Source organism: Muscardinus avellanarius (genome assembly GCF_963383645.1).
Source record: "Muscardinus avellanarius genome assembly, chromosome: 5".
Lineage (NCBI taxonomy): Eukaryota > Metazoa > Chordata > Mammalia > Rodentia > Gliridae > Muscardinus > Muscardinus avellanarius.
This window is the reverse complement of record NC_137790.1, coordinates 55323337-55343416: the sequence shown is the minus strand read 5'-3', so window position 1 is coordinate 55343416 and position 20080 is coordinate 55323337. Positions and strand designations below refer to the sequence as shown.

Sequence of the window (20080 nt, the reverse complement as noted above, 5' to 3'; positions counted from 1 at the left end):
CCTCATTGGCCAGCTCCCTAGCGCATGGGCTCTCTTCTTTCCTTCTTGTCTCCTTTCCCACTTTGGTTCCAGGGACATTCCCCTCCGAGTTCCTTTCCATGTGGGACGTGCGAGGAGCTGGACTTCCTCGGGGGCCATTGTGTAAGGTGGAGGACGTGGACCGGGCGGTAGCTGGGAGAGGGGGGAGAGGAGGACAGGGCGCCTTCCGCCCATTGGTTGCGCCCGCTGTCGCGCAGCGTACGGGCGCTCGGGATTGGCGCAGGGGCGCCCGGCCCCGCCCAGGCCCGCCCCGGCCTGCCCCGGCCGCGCAGTGTGTAGTTGAGGGGTGGGAGCGGCGAGCGGCGTCCTCCTCCAGCCGGCGCCGCCGCGGCCTCCCGGAGCCTCGGGCGGGCGGGGCGAGCGGGTGTGGATTGGTCTTGACGGTAATTGTTGCGTTTCCACGTCTCGGGGGCCTGAGCTACGGGTCGCTCCTTCTCCGGAGCGTGCGATCGCAGCGACCACACACTCCCCGCGCCCGGGCTGCGGCGGGACGCGCCTCGGGACCCCGCGGCGCCGGAGGCTCGGCCCGGCTCGGACCCGGGCCCTGGCAGCCCGCTCCCCGCCGTCCACTCTGCCAAGTGGGGTATTTAAAGACCGGAACCGGGCAGGCCGGGGAGGAGAGGGCTGGAGTGTAGGAGCTGGGATTGCAGACAGCCCGGGAGCTGCGTCCACCCGGCGAGTGCCCAGGCGGACGAGCTGCGGCTGGAGGAACCTGGATACTTGTCCTCGTTGCGCTCGTGACCCGGAGTGGCCGAGGGGAGCCCTGAGCTGGGAGGGGGCACAGCCGTCCTGCAACAAAGCTTTGGAGCTCCCCCATCCCCCCTGGGTGAGACTGGAGGCTTAGGAGCTGAAGAAGTGAACTCTTCTTTCCCTGTCCGCGCTTGTCATTTAAAAGGGGGGGGGGCTATTTTGTTTAATGATTTGGGTCTTGGGACTGTCTACTCACCGCTATGGTTTAAAGGACTCGTGAGTGTTTCTACTTGGTGATTTCAGCGGGGGAAGTCCAGGTCCTACGCCTTTGTTGACAATGGACTTGTCTCTTATGCTTTTTCCCCCCCTTCTTTACATTTATATAATAACTTGCTGAAATTTAGCAAAGTGAAAGTGGGGTTTCAGCGTGAGGCTTCCAGAATGTATTCCGGGAGGGGGTTACAGTTGTTTTAGTATTTTGAGTTGGGATTAAAGCAAAGAGGGGGAGAACTTTGTGTTCTTATGTGGTTGGAGGAAGCTAATTTGAGTTGTTTTTTTGTTAGGAGTTGGTTATTAAGCTTTAGCTTAGAAACAGAAGGATGCATCTTTAACTCTTAGTATGTTGAAAGAAAATGTAGGGTCATTATTCCCAAACTTATTTAGTGTAAACATATAGAATGTAATTTCACATGGTTATTAAAAGTTGAATCTGGGAGCCTTGGTTTTGTTGTCATGGTAGAAGAAAGTAGTGGGTACAAATTGCCTGGGCAGTTTTCTGTTGGGTAAATGTTTCATTCCCAACTAACTTATTCTTTTTTAAATCTGTCTTTTAAAGCACTAATATTCCAGATGGCAAATTCTACGAATGGCAGAAACCCTGGTGGTCGAGGAGGAAACCCCAGAAAAGGTCGAATTTTGGGTTTTATTGATGCTATTCAGGATGCAGTTGGTCCCCCTAAGCAAGCTGCAGCCGATCGTAGGACTGTTGAAAAAACTTGGAAACTCATGGACAAAGTGGTAAGTGCTATCTGTGCCTGTGCATACCCTGCTCCCCATGGATATGGCTTCTCCAGGTGTATTTATCTATTCTGTTAATTTATAATTACTGTTGTAGCGACAGTCTTTTGATTTGTGTTGACCATTTTTCTTACATCTACAATGCACTCTGTATGTTTTGAAAAGTTGTATTCAGAGCAAAGACTTTTTTTTTTTTTTCTTTTGTCTTACTCTTCAAGGTTCAGTGTTCCTCTATATGACTCAGATATGCAAAGTTTTCGCCATTGGCTGCTGTTTATGAGTGTATGATAATTGTATAGCTGAGAAGTGTGTGTTCAGTCCTATGTGAGGTTGTGTTGTTCTTAGATAACAAAAGTACAAACTAAGAAAAGTCTCTGATGGACACTTATAACAACCACTTGTGTGATGCTCTACTGAGGAAAGAACCAGATTGGTCCTTAAGTAAGGGAGCAGTGTTTGAGTTTCCATTTCATCTCTGAGAATTCACCTTCATTAAGAAACTTTTTGTTTTAGTTGTTAATGGTATAGTTGCAGTTTCTTTCATCTATTCCATTTTGAAACAGGAAACCTTTTTGATTGCGCATTATTTGTTGTGAAAGGAAAATTTATGTTGGGGGCGGTAGGGCTGAGAGTATAAGAAACTTTTGTGGTTTTTACTTGTTGCTTTCAGATAAACTCTTAATTTTACAAGGAGAAATCAAACTGGATGTCAGCTCTCAGAGAAGTCTAGTTAAAAAGGCAACCTGATTACATTACAAAGATCTATTGTGAAACTATAGCTATCAGTAATACTAAGTAGCATTATGAAATATATATAATTCAGATGTAGCTCATTGCTTTTCAAAAATAATTTTTGCTTTTGAAGCAGTAACATTGTCCTGTATATATTGGTAATATTTGTAGCACCTTTCAGTATTATTTTATAGTTATTTGGGGCTAGTTATACATTTAGTTGAGGCAGAACTTTTATTTTTTATAATTGCAGAAATGGAGGTTTTAAACATATTCCTTTGTAAGGATGTGCCAAAGCCTACATGAAATAATGTGATAGCATTTACCTTTGCTTTACACTGTCATTGTATACAAATATTGGCAACAAAAAAATCCACTAGTATTACAGGCAGGTAACAAGATTTACTTTATTTTCATTTATCCTTATGGGAAGTACAGATAAAACAGATGAATGAAGACCCTGTCATTTGGTGGCCAGTAGTGTTAAATGCAGAGCCAGAATATTTTTGCCAGATAAATATCCTTAGTTTGGGGCTTCAGTGACCTATTTAAGCTTCTGCCAATTTATTCAAATTGTTATATTAAAGTACTTCAGACAGAATGATGTCATAATGTCAGAACATTGCAACTTGCGGCTTAGGGTCAAGTTTTAGTTTTAGCATTGGATACTTAGAATGAGAACTATGTAGTTGGAAAAAGTGTCTTTATTTGGCAGGCACAATACTAGCTGTCTGTGGTTTTCTAAAGAGTATACATTTGAAGGTCATTCTAACTGCCTAAGTCATTAGTTGGGGATAAGAGAAGGAATTCAAGCTTTCAAGAATGTGTCTATTATTTAAGTGGGCAACAGATGGATCAGACTTTATAGGGGAGCTCTTTCTCCCTGCCCACACCTCTTTGAACAGTCAAAATATGTACATGTGATTGAAGATTAGAACATCAAATCAAAAAGATTCATATAAGTGGTGAACTATAGTTACTGTGAAGTCATTGAAACAGTAAAAAATGCTGTTCATAATTTTGGTCTACAACTGGTTGTTAGCACAAGTTTTATCTGCTTTTAATTAATTCACCATGAATTATGGTAAAATAGATGGTTATTTGATAGCTAGACAGCTGCTATTGTTTATTTTATTAACCCTTTTGTGGGCTTAAGTTTAGCTTCTCCAGTTGAGAAGCCTGACTCACAAGAAAATCTATTCTCCAAAGTCGTCATTTAGTGGATTGTGGGTGTGAGTGTTGGCAGAGGTGCATTACTATGGGTTTCTCCATTTATCTTCATTATTTGTCATAGATGAAATTGGTGAATGCATCTGTGGGCTTTGTGGAGAAAAATCACATAAATTACTATAAAAGCACTCAATATGTTTATTTTTCCTCTATCACATAGTAATACAAAGGCATCAAAACCTGCTAATTGGCAATATATTTTATTGACGTATGTAATGCAAAAACATCCTCCACCTGTTTATCTTTTCTTATTTGTCAGTGGTAAAGGAAGTGGTTCATAATATCAACTTTGTTTTGATGATTACGCCAGGAACTTTATTAATAGTCTAAAATTAATCCCATGACACATCACCTGTTTTTAAAAATAACTGCAATACCATGAGTTTAGCTTATCCAGAACAGAAAATAGCAGCTTTCAGTTGTAAATGGTTGTTAAGGAAAAGGCAGAGTTGAGTGTCGTGAGCATTTTTTTTTTCTTTCATCGAGGCAGATCTTCGGAGTATAATATAGCTACAAAATAAAATAACTATAATAAAATAACTGTAGGGGATAATGAAGTGCTCTTAGACTGTGAGGGAAATACTTGCTAAGTATATAGTTGCACCATTCCTTGGCCTCAAGAATTTAAAATGGTCAACTGAGATTCCAGTTCCAACTAATTGTTCTGTTTTCAGAGAGCAGGGTTTCTCGCCAAGGTCGCTGGGAGTAGGAGAGATTAATCGCCCAGTTGTATTTTTTGAAAGATATAGAGTATTTTGTAGCAATATGAGTAGCACAGAGTTAGTACAGTATACAGACTGAGAAAAAGAATAGTGGCATATCCCAAAGAACCCCATTTACACAGATTTTCTGGTTGTAGCTCTGTATGTCAGTTCAAGTTAATAGGTGACACCAAATCCCTCAAGTCAGTGGGTGCCTCTTTGATAACAGTGATAGAACTAAACTCATTAAAACACACCTATTAAACATATAACCCAAATGATATGTGGAGTTCATTCCAAAGTTATTATAGAGACATAGTTTTTAAATGCTTAAACATTTATTGAGGAACAACTGTGTTCTTACAAAGTAATTATGGAGGATACAAAGCTAGATAAAACACAGCTCTGCCCTTCACCTGTCTAAGAACTCGGAACAACATCAGAGCCAGGCATACAAATGGATAAGTACCATGTAGTATGTGAGGGCTGTAATAGAGACAGACCCAAAGTATAGTGGGAGTAGAGTAGAGAACATCTGCCTTATTTTTCTGGCCACTGTTCCCACAGTTTTCTGTCTGGATTCTGCTGGCCACTGCCTTTTAGGAACAGCATTATTGTGCTCTTGTTGGAAATGCTGAGGTGAGGGTAAGGAAATGACTGCTAATCGGTATGGTCGGAATCATAATTTATTAATATGAGGTTCCTGAGTGGGGTTTTTGCAAGCCTCTAAGCCAGGTGATGGAACAATTTTCTGTCTAATAGATGCTAAATGTACCGAGCACACATGGATGCTTGGGAAATCAGAAAATAATGAATTGATGCTGAAGAACAAAGCCATTGGAGTACCTGCCTATGTTTTTGTCTTGTTGTCCCTGTTCTTTATTTGAAATTACATTATTGAAAGAGTTTTAAAAGCACTTAAAAAGCGATGACGCCAAATAGCCTTTTCTTGCCTAGTGCATTAAGTACTACATTCATCAAGCTTGAAGTATAATTCATTTTCTGCCATAGTCAGTCTTTATAATTTCACTTGATCATATATATCTTACAGTTTGTCAATCAAAGATGCTTGGATTATGAGCAAATATTTAAAAAAGTAAAGTTTTTTTTTTAAAGATAAATTCTTTATACCTCTGAAAAATATCCCCTAAGGAGTGAAAGTTAGGTTTTGGAGGCCAATTGTTTGAGTTTGTTATTATTAAGAATCTTATCTTTCTAGGGTCTTAAAAGGGAATATAATTTATTTACTTATTTTTCTGTTTTAATTACTACTACCTTTCTATTTTTTTATTGTGCATTGTATTCATACATCTTAATGGAGTATGAGATAGTAGAGGCATACATGCACATATCACTCATTTAGCTCTTCCTTAATTCCCACCCCATTCCCTCCACCCTCTCTCCTCATGTTTGGCTTAGTGATTCACTTTGCTGTGTTCTTCACATGCTTCCCTTTTTCTCCTTGAAGTTGTTCTGCTTTAGCAGAATCTTGGGGCCCCTCATAGACTTGGATAGGGGGTAGTAACACCATAAGTATCTGGACAGTTTTGTGAATACTGAGTTACACCTTGAATTTGTGCTGAGATAAATAAAGTAGTTCCAAAGTTTGCTACTTGTGACGTCTAGGAAAAACTTCATTCAATAAAGTGAAAGATTTACTTGGTTTATCCTTGTGACAGAGTACATAGATATAATGAAAGCCTTAATCAGTAATCTTTTAACTCTTACAAAATTTTCAGCATTTACATTTGAATTGACTTCTTTCAAAAGTTGCTCTCTATGTTGTCTGATGACTTCTTCATTCATTTTTCCAGTCCTAACTGTAGAAAGACATTTCACAGTAGAATGCAATAAGTGCTCTAATATGATACATAACCAAGTGCCGTTATATAGTACAAGGCGAAGGATGCACGTTGCTTGCTGAGGGCCAGAAGTTGGTGTATCATGAAGCAGGAGGATGGTCCTGTCCAGTTATGTTTAGAGGATGGTTCAAATCCCAGTGAGGTAGAGGGCATATTAGGTTGAAGAAATGTGGGTGATTGTTGAGTGAGAGAAGGTAAATTAGAAGAAGATGAAAGAAGTTTTGACTGCTTAGTCAAATAATTTAAATTGGCTTTATTTGGTAGGCAGATAACTATTGAAAGCTTTGAGCAGTCAGGGGAAAACAATCAAGGCTATCCCTTGATGTATCTTATCACTCTTCTGACTCTGATGGTTGGATTAAAGGAGAGATACTGAAAGCAGAAATAGAATCAAGAAGAAAGTAGTCTGGGTAAGAAATAATAAAGGGTTGGCCTAAATAATTGACAGTAGGCATAGCATTTGATTCAAAAGTAGAAGGCATTTTGGAGGTAAAATCACACCTTAGCTGGTGTGGTGGTGCCTGCTTGTAATCTCAGTATTTGGGAGGCTGAGACAGAAAGATTGCAGGTTTGAAGCCAGCCTCAGCAACTTAGTGATGTTTTCAGCAACTTAGACCCTATTTCCAAATAAAAAATAAAATAGGTCTCTGCGGTATGTGTGTGGGGGAGTGGTGTGGTCTGGACTATTCTCAGTACCACACAGTCACAAAAAGAAAGAAAGAAAGAAAGAAAGAAAGAAAGAAAGAAAGAAAGAAAGAAAGAAAGAAAGAAAGAAGGAAAGAGAGAAAGAAAGAAAGAAAGAAAGGAAGAAAGAAAGAAAGAAAGAAAAGAATCTACAGGTCTTTGTGATCCTTTGGGGTGAGAGTCTGGAAGAGAAGGTGAAGTGAAAGTGACTCTTGAGGTTTTCAGCCTAGTTGACTCTGAAGGCAGTGGTGCCCTTAATGAGGTAAGGAACATAGTAAGAAAAAGAGGAAGCTTGGGGCTGTTGTGTTAGTTTGTTTTGGGTCATGTTGAGTGCCACCTGCCAGACTGAAATCCATTTTGAAGTCAGAAAATTGAGAGCGTAAATCCAGAAAGAAGTTGAAATGATTGATAGATGTGTTCTTGCAAGTATCATCTCAAGCTATAGAACTCAAGCCAGAGATTTCTGATGCAGCAGAAGATTCAGAGACAAAGCCAGAGAACCAAACGCTTTAGGGGCATGCAGGGTGTGATTAGATGGTAGTGAAGGAAAAAGAATCCTACAAAGAATAGGGATGAGAATGGTATAAAAAGAATTGGAGTATATTGATTTCCTTGGTAGAAGCAGCTTTCAGAAAAAGAGAGGAGTTTCAAGTTCAAGTGACACTATGGTTAAGTAAAGAAAAACAAACAGCAAAAATGGAGGAACTCATTAAATATTATGATTTGAGGACCAGTATTATTTACAGAGCAATTTCACTTATGTGATGGGGATACGTTAAAACTAGTATATGGACTATTTAAAATTTTTCTGGAACTAGAACTGAAAGGGGAGAAAGTTGTGATAGCTTGAGAAATAGAGTTGAAATAAATTTTGTGGTGTGTTTTTTTTGGGGCAGGTGATAGCAGATGTTCATAGACTGCTGGGAAAGAATTCTAGGTAGAGAATGATTTAAGATGTAAGGGAAGAAGAATCACTAAAGAAACAACATTCTAGATTACAGTATAGGAGAGAAAAGCTAGGAACCTTTTAATTAGAAGGATAATGTTGGTACATAAATTTAACTTCCATTTAGGCAAGAGAGAATTGAGGGAACATATAGAGAAGCTTTGAGGGAATTTGTAAATTTTATGTTGGATTGTCAGGATGTAATTTAAGGTCAAATACTTGTATTGTGTGTGTGTGTGTGTGTGTGTGTGTGTGTGTGTGTGTGTGTGTGTGTGTGTGTTTTACTGGGGATGGAACCCAGGGGCCTTCTACCTCTGGGCTACACTCCCAGACTTATTTTATATTTTATTTGGAAACAGAGTCTCACTATGTTGCTGAGAGCTTCACTAAGTAGCTGAGGCTGGTTTCAAACCTGTGCTATCCTTTTTTCCCAGCATCCCAAGTCCTGGGATTACAAGCGTGCAGCACCATGCCTGGAGCAAGTATTTGTAATGTTTAAGCCATGTTTCAAAATTTATATTGTAAAATAAACAATACATATTTCAACCAGTATTTTAGCTGCTAATGGGTAAACAGGTAAAAAATTGAAATGGAAATCTGTTCTCATCTTTTATATTAAGATCATCTTATGTACATGTTGTGACTTTAATGGTACTGCCACTGTGCTAGTTTTATATACTATGCTTCAGCATACTTAAGTTTTTTAAAAAATGTGTTTGTAGATTGCTTATTTTTCCCTTAGTGACCAAAAAAGCATTTGATAATATTCAACTAAATTTTATAGCTCTTAACATACTAATGTTTAAATAATAAGCTCACTCATACCATTTTACAATAGCAATTTTCAAGAGTAGTCATTAAAGTTCTACCTGTTAATGGATTTGGTATTCTGTCTTCAAATCTTTTTCTGAGAGTCTCTTAGATTTGAAGAAACTGGAAGACTCCATGTCAGCTGACCTGAGTACTGGCCTAGGCTTAGTCTTATTTCCAACACAGAACATTCCATACTTTTTTAATGGTTTCAGGTAGCATGGTGAGCTTCTTTAGATAAAATAATGTTTGAAAATCATTATGTTTAACAAAGTGGACAGCACCCTTCATCTCATTCTCAAACCTTTACAAAACCTGCAGAGATGTTGCCTTGTTGGAATGTAAAATATGGAAGGAGAAGAAATACTAGAAAGAAGCACATGCTCGCTAGATTAGGCACTTTGTGCAGAGCACTTTGCATTTCTTATTATAATAATACTCTAAGTGGTTTCCAGAAGAAAATAGCCTGCCCAAGAATGTAAAACTAGTAAGTGGTAGGGCCTACACCTGCCGAACCTGGCTTGTCTTGAATCTGTCTTTGTTACCATATGAAGAGAGTCAAACCTGCTGTTCCATGGAATAGTAGAATTATAGGAAGTAAATCACAAACTATTTTCTTTTTAAATTTGAAATAATCAAATTCTTCTTCAAGTTTTGTATCAGTGTTTGGGGAGGTTTATTCAATAATGAAATGGGTATTCTATTTGTATATTTCTTCTGAAAAGTCCTTTCTTTCCTTCTCTACTCCTTCCCTCCATCCTTACTGCACATCTGCCTTATGCAGTGAGAAAAATATTCTAGTGAGAAAAACAGATGTGTTTTCTGAGTCTAACAAGTGGCATTATCATTCAGAAGATAGTGAAAAATGGATGACTACATAGTGAATGCTATTTTTTTTTTTTTTTTGGTGGGTCTGGGGATGGAATCCAGGGGCATTCGACCTTCGAGCTACATCTCCTGTCCTATTTTTTATTCTTTATTTTGAAACAGGGTCTTACTGGGTTGCAGAGGGCCTCACTAAGTAGCTGAGGCTGTCAGCAAACAGCGAGCTTCCTGTCTCAGCCTCCTGAATGCTGGGATTACAAGCGTAAACCACACCCAGCTATGAATGCTATTTTAATTACAGCTAGTTGGTTTCTTAGAGCTTCTTCTTTTATCAATCATTGAAAACCATAAAGGAATTGGTAGTGTTCTCAAAACTCTACTATAATCAATGTTCTTTTTTTGTCCAATTAATATTACATAAAGAGTGTTATTTTATAGTTTATACCTACATATATTTAGTGAATTACTGAGTTAAAGTGGAAAGAACCTAAAGAACAATTAGGTGTTTTTATTACGACAAACTTTTATGTAACCGCAGTAAGAAGCCTCTGATAACATTTAAGTGAAGAGGACAGGGATTTCCATACTGTCTTTAAAAAATGAGATATTTAAGGGGCAGTTTAGCATTTAACTAGTGTGCATGAGGTCTGGGTTCAATCCCTAGTACCACACTTAAAAAAAAATCGTGTTGAGAGTATGTGACTTGATTCAGTATAACTGAATGTTCCATGAGGTATGTTTTAAAATGAAATCCTTGTACAGTAAGTTATAATTCTTTATTGTTGAAATTTCTATCTGCTTTGTGAAGTTTCTTTCATATGTTTCAGGGGTTAGAATGAACCTTGTTTGCAAGGAATATTTTAACTGATGTACTACCACTATTACGTTTTGGCTGGAAACTTAAGTTAAGGCATAGCTAGAAATGTCTCTAAATACAATAGTGGTCCCAGAATAATTAATGGCTTTGAAAATTATTATAGCAGTAGCAAATCCTGGTTTTATATTTGTGCATTCTCTGTAATATTGTTGACTCTATCTCTGTGTGAATACATATTTATGTAATTATTGAAATAAGTATATAGAATGTATGTGTTAAAGCATACATTTTCATGTTTTTGAAATAATGCAGACTGCAAGTACAGAGACAGTCTTCTTTAAAGTGTTTAAATACATTTAAATACAAGAGTTGGCTGTGTACTGATATGGAGAGAGTACCCAGGTGCTGAGGGTGTGGTTGGTGATACAACATTTGCTTAGCATGTATGAGGCCCTGGAGTCTAGCCCTAGCACTTTTCTAACTAAAATAACAGAAAACACTAAACAAGAGAGTGCTTTATTCTTAAGTCCAAACATTAGTGTTGTAAGCAGTAACCTCTTTAAGCTAGTTGCATTTTTTGTTTTAGTACTGCTATGTGTCTAAATGGGGGAGTTGTTCTTGGTGATTCCCAAAGTCCTCTGTGGGACTCGAGAATCCTTTGAGTCAGTGACTTTGATGGAATTTTCAGCTTAATTCCATTAGTAAATGTTTTGCCTTTTAAGTTCAAAAGAGGAATGATTTGCTAATGAACCAGTTCTTTTATACACCAGCTGGTTCCCTAAAAAGTTCATCATTGTGTAATGACCTGCAGACTTGTTCCTTTGTGAAAACTACTGTATTGTGACCAACTTTTTTTCTAGGGAGCTACTCAGATATTTCTGGAAGAGGTCTAAGTCATTCACATCTAAGCTTGAACCTTGTGGTTAGCTTGAATTTTCTCCCTAATACACTCTTTCTAGAACAGCACCCCCCGCCCCCGGCTTTTGCAGTTCCTTCTGCGTAGCGGGCACTCAATAAATATTTATTGAATGAAATTGAATTTGATCTGCTTAGAAGTCATAGTCCTGGTGTAGGGTTATTCATTTTTGGCAGGAGCGGTCATAAATCACAGGGCATAATGGTAATCCAGCTGATGAGCTGCACACTCAGAGACATGTAGGAGTTCAGTATTGTGTGTTGCACTTTCCCAAGTCCAAATACTCTGTAGCTATACTGTTTTCTAAACTGACTCCAGGCCTGTTTCTCGTCTTCTGGACCACTTACCCATGCCTTCCTCTGCTCCCACCTTTTAGAATACCTGCATTTACTCCTCTCGTAACACTTTTCATTCTCAATGGCCTCTTATGCCTTTGTTCACTACTTTGCCTGGAATATTTTTATTTTGTTAAACATAGGTGTGCTTTTCTTGATGCTCTTGTGAACGTGCGTGAACTGCTGCTTTTCTCCCGTAGTACCATTTGTTCTCACAGTCCCAAGTTCTGTAATTCTTTCTTTAGCTACCAGGCTTTCCCATTAGACAGCTCCTTGAGGGCAGGTCTGTGATTTATTCCTGTTTGTATTCCCAGTGCTGGAAACAATGCTTGACATAAAAAACCTTTGTTGAATTAACAAATGGGTTCTGAAGTTCATGCAAATTTGCAAATAGAGTAAAATAAAAATGGAAATGAGCTTACAAGGGATCATTAATTATATGCCTGATTCTAATTTAATTGTGATGCAGTTACAAAGAACAGCCTGAGATTCAGAAGATGCAGGCTCTTGTGTTGGATTAATGATTTTTTAATAGTCCCTTAATCTTTGTAGTTCTTAGTTTCTTTATCTACAAATGAATGGATTGGATGGGATCTTTATTAAGATCCCTTAGAGCAAGAATTACATTGCTCCTAAGTTAATTATAGAGAACTGGGTCTCTTCTGCCAGACTCCTTAAGGCAGGAAGTATATTCCAGTCATCTGTAATTTCCTGGCACTTAGCTCTGTACCTGGTATATAATAGTTACTCAAACATTTTTATCTCTAAAGCAATGGCATTCTAACATAGAATTATAATTTTAAATAAAGCAAATGAGAAAAAGGTCAGAGTATAGGGAATTGAATATCCATAAATCTTAAAAGTATACCAGAGAATAGTTATTTGGAATGTCTGAAAATAAAGCCTGAGGAAAATTTTTATTAGTTCAAAAATTTCCCATTGGAGAAAATGAATTTGAGATTGTCTTGTCCCCTTAATGTCAAGTTAAAAGTGATCAATCTCCAACATGTTGTACATGTACATGTTGCTGAAATTAAAATTTCTACATTAGAGAGTTGGTGGCAGGAGCGGGCGTGGAGGCGCACACGTGTAATCCCAGCATTTGGGAGGCTGAGACAGGAAGATAACGGTTTGCGGAGAGCTTCAGCTACTACGTAGTGAGGCCCTTTGCAACCCAGTAAGACCCTGTCTCAAAAAATAAAGAGTAAAAAATAGGGCTGGGGTGTAGCTTGGAGTAGAACCCCCAGTACTGAAAAAGACAAAAGAAAAAGAAAAAGAAAAGAAAGTAAGTTGGTGGCAGTATTCTTGAAACTTCTGTATACTCATTGTAGTATCTTTGATTCAAATAATTGAAAACCATATTCTGTTTTAGCCTGTTTGTTAAATCATTGACATATTTAGATCACATCAGTCATTAGGGCAAAATGTACTTCACTGGTTTTATCAGTGCATCATAAATGTAAAAAAGGTTGCTAGAAAAAATTCATCAAAACCGCTGTCATTTATAAAGATTTTATGTAAAAAAGAGATGCCATCTTTTCTGAGAAGTTTCTTGGTGATCAAAATATTATTTCTACATTTCCACTAAACCTATACTTCTGGGTTATTAATATAAAGACAATTTGAAGACTTGTAGGGTATAATTATAAAATAAAGGAAATAGTATAATAATTGTTTTGTGTAAGAAAATTACATATATATGTGTGTATACTCCCTCCCCCCAAATTGAAAAAATTACAATAGATTATATATTAAAAAAAAACTTAGGAATCAACAGATACTTCTGTAATAATGTAAACTAGTTTGGGCTCTTAGTTTTTGGTTTCCTTCCATTACTCACATGTACTTCCAGTCTTGGGTGAATTGGACCTTTCCGCTGCTGTGCACGGATAGTTGGAGCTATAGGGACTTGGAATATTCCTGAAGCCATTCTTTTTATTTAAAAAAATTATTTAAATTTTGAAAAAATATTGAGTATATTTTAGTTATACAACATGGTATTTTATATATGCATATATATTTATATATATAGTGAAATGATCACTATAGTCTAACAAATTTACATGTTCATTACCTTTGTAATTAACTACCTTTTTATTTGTGATACGAGCATTAAAATCTACTTTTCTGGCAACTTTTCAGCATACAAGGTGATATTAACTACAGTCCTCATGCTATGTTTGATCTCTAGATTTGTTTATCCTATTTAACTGTAATTTGTAACCTTTAGACCTACTTATCCCCATTTCATCCTCTTCTCTGCCCCTGGTAACCACCATTATACTATTGATTCGTATTTATTTGACCTTATTACTTTTCAATTCTTCATAGAGATGAGGTAAGATAGTATTTTTCTTTGTGTACCTTGTTATTTCATATTGTTGCCAACAGTTTAACTATTTGTAGAAGTGACTATACACCTCACCTACAGCTCCCACTAAACCCAAACCAAATGTTCTCCACTTGGGCTCTCATCAGGCAAATTGGAGCAGCGCCCTTGGCCACTACTGCCGCCCAACAAGAGGTTAAACAGGACAGAAGAAAAGTCAGACTGGAAAAAATCCAGACAGAAATTTTAATTAGCTGTGTTTAAATTATCTTGCTTGTGAGCATTTTACAAAACAAAACAACCCCAAATAATGAGGACCCTGGGAGAGGGCATATATCTGAGGGGCATAGAATCTCCACTGCACTGTATAATGAGTAAACTTGCCTTTACATGTGTATTTATCCATTTGCAAAAGTGCCACACTTTTATACTGTGCATGATTTTGTGAAGTTCCTAAAGATTTTATTTAAAATATCGGTTAATTGGCGGATTCATCTTATTCCAGTTGGAGGGGTAAAATGAGCTGGGTATCCTTGGCTAACTCACATGAACATGTAGACATGCTGGGGTAGACATTGTAGACAGTTGAATTGCTCCTCTTTCACCCTTTTGTTCTATTTTTTCTTTCTTTTCTTTTCCTTTCCTTTCCTTTCTTTTCTTTTTTTGCTGGCAGAAGGGATTTTCAGTTCTGCATGCAGCCCTGAATGCCCCAGTGGTTGGGTGGCACTTGATGCAATGACTGAACTGTTTTATATCATGTTTATAGGCCTAATGGACAATATGGAGGGTGGAAAAGACTCGTTCTGACCTGACACTCATTTAACTACTTAATAACTCAGTTGTTAAAATTGTACCACTTTGTTTTATTCTCCTCAGGGTTCAGAAACACTATATCAAAACAATAATTAAACTCTATGAAAAAGCCTTAGGTGAGAGTTCAGAGCAGCAATATAATGTCTGTGGGAAATATTGGTTGCCCACAGAAAATGGCCGTTTCCTCATTTTTATTAAGTAAGACTCTTGGTGATGTACAGTGATCAGTGTTTTGGAATTCTATTAAACTATGTATGTAAGGACATTGTGGAAGAGATAATTAAAACTTAGGGATTGAAAGTAAGCATATGGTATAGAAAAGCATACACGGGAAGAGTAGAGAATGGAATTTGATTGTGTGAAGACAAATCTGAACACTTGCTAATGCCATGTAAACTGGAGTTAGGAACTTAAGATCCTAATTTATAATGCGGGAAATAAGGACTTAGAGCAAAGTTCTATTCATTTTTAAAAATTTTTCTGTGAAAGAAAATATTATGATTTATTTAAAACATTTTATTTTTGTCTTTGTTTTTAGGTAAGACTGTGCCAAAATCCCAAACTTCAGTTGAAAAATAGCCCTCCATATATACTTGATATTTTACCTGATACATATCAGCATTTGCGACTTATACTGAGTAAATATGATGACAACCAGAAACTTGCCCAGCTGAGTGAGAATGAATATTTTAAAATCTACATTGACAGTCTAATGAAAAAGTCAAAACGAGCAATACGACTTTTTAAAGAAGGCAAGGAGAGGATGTATGAAGAACAGTCACAGGACAGGTAAGAATATTTCAGATATTTTTTTTTTAGTATTATAATTTTTTCCCCTCATAGTTAATATAAATTTTATCAAAAATGTCATTCACTTTGAAAAGTAAATGTATTTACTTCTCAACACTGAATATATTAAAAAAGTGGATTTTATAATGAAAACTAGTTCATGAGACAGTATTTGTATTTTTCTTAGACTTTATTTTTAGAGAACAGTTTTAGGTTCACAGAAAAATTGCTCACAAAATATAGTTCTTCATATTCCCATACCCCTTTCTCTTCCCATTCTTTTTTCCAGTTCATATCTTGCTTTTGTGCAGAATCTTTATTATAATTTAAGAACCAATATGTAATTATTAACTAAAATTTAGAGTTTATATTAGGATTTGCTGTTTATGGTTCAGTGCTTCATAATGCATAATGTCATATATCCACCATTATAGCATGAAAAAAAAATTCATGGTCTTAAAAATGCCCTGTGCTTTACCAATTTATCACCCCCTCTCGTACCTAGCAACCAATCTTTTGACTTTTTTCACAGTTTGCCTTCTCCAGATTTTATGTAGTTGGATTCATACAGTGTGTAAATTTTTTAGACTGGCTTATTTAATTTAATATGCACTTAAGGTTCTTCCATGTCTTTTCATAGCTTGAAGGCTCATTTCTTAATAAAATTGAATAATATTTCACTATATGGTTATACCATAGTTTGTTTTTCTACTTATATATTGCAGAACATCTTGATTGCTTACAATTTTTGGCAAATATGTATAAAGCTGCAATATTTGCACACCAGTATTTGTAGATGTAAGCTTTTTTTTTTTTTCTTTTTTCTTTTTTGCGGGCTTGGGGATGGAACCCAGGGCCATTCAACCTCTGAGTTACACCCACTGCCCTATTTTTTATTCTTTATTTTGAAACAGGGTCTCACTAAGTTGCAAAGGGCCTCACTAAGTAGCTGAGGCTGTCTGCAAACTGCGATAACTCCTGTCTCAGCTTCCCGAATGCTGGGATTACAAGTTTGTGCCACCACTCCCGGCTAGGCATAAGCTTTTAACTTGTTTGAGTAAATCCCTAGGTACATAGTTGCTGACTATTCTCATGTTTGATTTTATAAACTCCTAGATTGTCTTTCAAAGTGGCTCTCTCATTTAGCATTCTCTCTAGCAGTGATTAAGAATTTCTGGTATTCCATTTCCACACCAGCATTTGGCAGTAGAGAAGAAAGCATAAAGCATCTTTTTTTTTTTTTTAAACTGGAGGTTGAACCCAGACACATTTTACCTCTGAGCTACATCCAGCCCTATATTTTATTTCTTATCTTGAAACCTGAGATCCTCTTTTCTCAGCTTCCTAAGTACTGAGATTACAGGCCAGTACCACCAAGCCTGGTTGAGATAAAGCATCTTTAAGACATGATTTGCTTGGATATGTGGGTGTGGTAGTTGTGGGTAGGATATACAGCATCAGTTTCAGTATTTGGAATGTTACCTGAAAAACAGGACTGCAGTGGTAAATGCTGAAGCCCAGACTCTTGATATGGAAACTCCTAGTTAAAGTTTATTGTTTGGGCCTGGCATGGTGGTACATGCTTGTAATCCCTGCATTTTGGAGGCTGCGACCCAGAGGATTGCGGTTCGCGGACAGCCTCAGCTAATTAGTGAGGTACTCCATAATGTGAAGCCCTGTTTCAAAACAAAGAATAAAAAATAGGGCAGGGGTTGTAGAATGCCCCTGGGTTTCATCCCCAATGCCCAGAGTGTCACACACACACACACACACACACACACACACACACACACACAAATGTTGTTGTTTGGTTATTTCATTGTTAAATTTCATGATCTCTATTTAAAATTAAGTAAAGGATAGATTTATCCCCATTTCTGAGCTGTTTTAAATTTATCTAGAAAGCCAGCGTGGTAGCGCATGCTTGTAATCCCAGCATTCGCGAAGCTTAGACAAGAGGATCACGGTTAGCAGAGAACCTCAGCTACTTAGGCCCTCTGTATTCTGTTGAGACCCTGCTTCAAAATAAAGAATAAAAAGTAGAGCAGGGGGTATAGCTCGGAGGTGCCCCTGGGTTTCATCCCCAGACCTGCAAATAAATAAATAAATAAATAAATAAATTTATCTAGAATATTTGCTGTTACAATGGACGTCTTATTTCCAGCTAGAAATTTCATATTAAGGCGCAATGCCTTAATACTGTTTAAGTTGATTTTTAGTTTAAGATATTTAATCTCTCTGGATTTTAGTTTCCTTACATTAGGAAAACCTCTAAGACACCTTTAATTTTTCTTTCAAGTTGGGAAACCCAGCCTCACTTGGTTTACTATAGCTTAGGTTTGTATGATGAAAATTCAGTTATCTAGGTATGTCGACTCGAAGTGTCTGTAAATACTGTAAATGCTGAACAAATAACTACTCAGCGCATAGAAGTCCATCAAATTCAAACATTGAAAAACCCTCTGCTTAAGATAAAATGGCATAAGTGTTTACATATTTAAAATTTGCTCTCTAAATTAGTGAGGAACCCTAATATACTCTAAGAAGTCTGATTATGTAGGTCTGCGCTCATCACTTAATATTCTTAGGACAATATTTATACATCATTAAGGTGGTGAATATTCCAGTTGCCTTTTAGTTGCAAAACTCTGAGACTCTCCAGTGCTACCAGTGGGAATTTGAATTGGTACCAGAAGTAATGTAGAGAAATATCATAGTGATTATTTTTTCTTACAGGCTTTTCAAGATGGCCAAAGTTATGGGAAGTCAAATGTTTCTGTGAAAACTGTATTTACTTTCCAGTCTAGTCTTATAGTTGATCTACTAAAATGAATTTCTTTTGTTTTACAAATGTCACTATAATTTGTACTCAAAATTATTATACCTAGAGTTCTTGGTGATCTAGTGAAGTCAGCATTATTTGCTTTCTGGGGTATGAGGACACTGATGGGGTATGTAACTTGTACGTCTAGGAATTTGAGTGGAAACAGAGTTTTCATTCGATTTAGTAATATTATGGCAATTTTGAAACATTTCCCCAGTCAGTAGATGGTTTTTTTTTTTTTTTTTTTTTTTTTTTTTTTTTTTTTTTTTTGGTGGTACTGGGGTTCCTGGAAGCCCTTCTACCTTCGGACTACACTCCCAGACCCATTTTATATTTTTGAAACAGGGTCTCTTATGCCAGCGCGGCTGGCTTCGAACCTGCGCGATCCTCCTGTCTCCGCCTCCCAAGCGCGGGGATTACAAGCATGCGCCACCACGCCCGGCAAGTCAGTAGATGTTTTATAATTATCATTGCATATACTAATTTTATTATTTTTGCTTTTCTATGTGTGAGCATTTTATAGGGAACTTCTATAAATTTGGGTTGATTATGTTTAGATTTCTATAGATAATATAGGTCACATAATACTGACTGATCATGACGAGGCAACTCTAAATTCTTTGTACTTGTGTCTGTGTTTTTATACTAATACGGTTATCCCTAATTTGAATGTTACTAGTATCCATGTTCCATTTTCTGATAGTGTTCTGTGGCCAGGTATTTTTGTGAAAAATTTATAGTAGATAATCATAATTATTCATAATCTACCATTCTTAGTGTACCAAAACAAGGACAGAGGCTTTTTTTCTTTTGAGATACTGAGGATTAATCCCAGGGGCGTACTACCTTTGAGCTACCCCTGTACCCCCAGCCTTTTTAATTTTCTTTCTTTCAAAACAGGGTCTTGCTAGGTTCCTGAGAGCCTCACTAAATTGCTGAAGCTGGTGTTTAACCTGTGATCCTCCTATATCAGCCTCCAAGTACCGAGATTACAGGCATATGGAACAGTGACCAGCTTGGCATTGGTTCTTGATCTCTGTTTCTTCTGGTAGTAATACAGTTGTACACATTCATTTTTAGGTTCCCTTAGGATTATAAATGCAAACTGATATAAAGTGTGCTAATACACAAAGAGCTTTGGGACATTCTGGTCTGTGGAATATAACAGACACTTCTGCGAATATTGCCATGACAATTAGGCAACAGTATACTATTTAGTAGAATGACTCTACTGAACATGTACGATGCACTGATTATTGGGAATATTATAAGTTTTCTCTGAACAATCTTTTCTTTTTGTCTGCAAATAACTCACTAGGGATTTAGAATCATTAAGCTAAAAATGAAAAACAGTTATAATAGAAATGCCAACTTGAAGTTCATTGACTAAATCGGCATTGTCTTAAGTGACTGTACCCTTTATTGAAGAAAATTGCACTGGATGAGTACATGAATCAAAATGCCTATTTTATGCTCTTGTATCTCTGTTGTGCCAATAATAAACTTTTTGGGTTTATTTTAAATATAAAGGTAAGTGAAAAAAAATTAAAGTAACATTTCTATTTTGTTTTAATTGATTTCTATGGGATGAGTAACCAGAAATTTAAAAGCAGTTCCACATAAATGTATGTACATAAATATATATATATATACTTATATATATGTATATGTGTATATATAAAATAAAAGCAAATGTCACTCTATACTTTATAGTTTCTCAG

At 37.1% G+C, this 20080-nt stretch overlaps 1 protein-coding gene across 6 annotated transcripts in view; it reads left to right on the top strand.

The window, feature by feature from the left end:
• Nucleotides 1–1578: 1578 nt before the first annotated feature.
• CBLB (Cbl proto-oncogene B) overlaps nucleotides 1579–20080 on the top strand; it is a gene marked incomplete at both ends in the record, with an annotated part of 204494 nt that continues 185992 nt past the window's right edge. For all 6 annotated transcript variants that reach the window (XM_080695888.1, XM_080695886.1, XM_080695887.1 and 3 more), the window contains 2 exons: nucleotides 1579–1746; nucleotides 15285–15535. In XM_080695888.1, coding sequence (XP_080552014.1) covers nucleotides 1579–1746; nucleotides 15285–15535 — 419 coding nt within the window. The remainder of the gene's footprint in view (nucleotides 1747–15284; nucleotides 15536–20080) is intronic.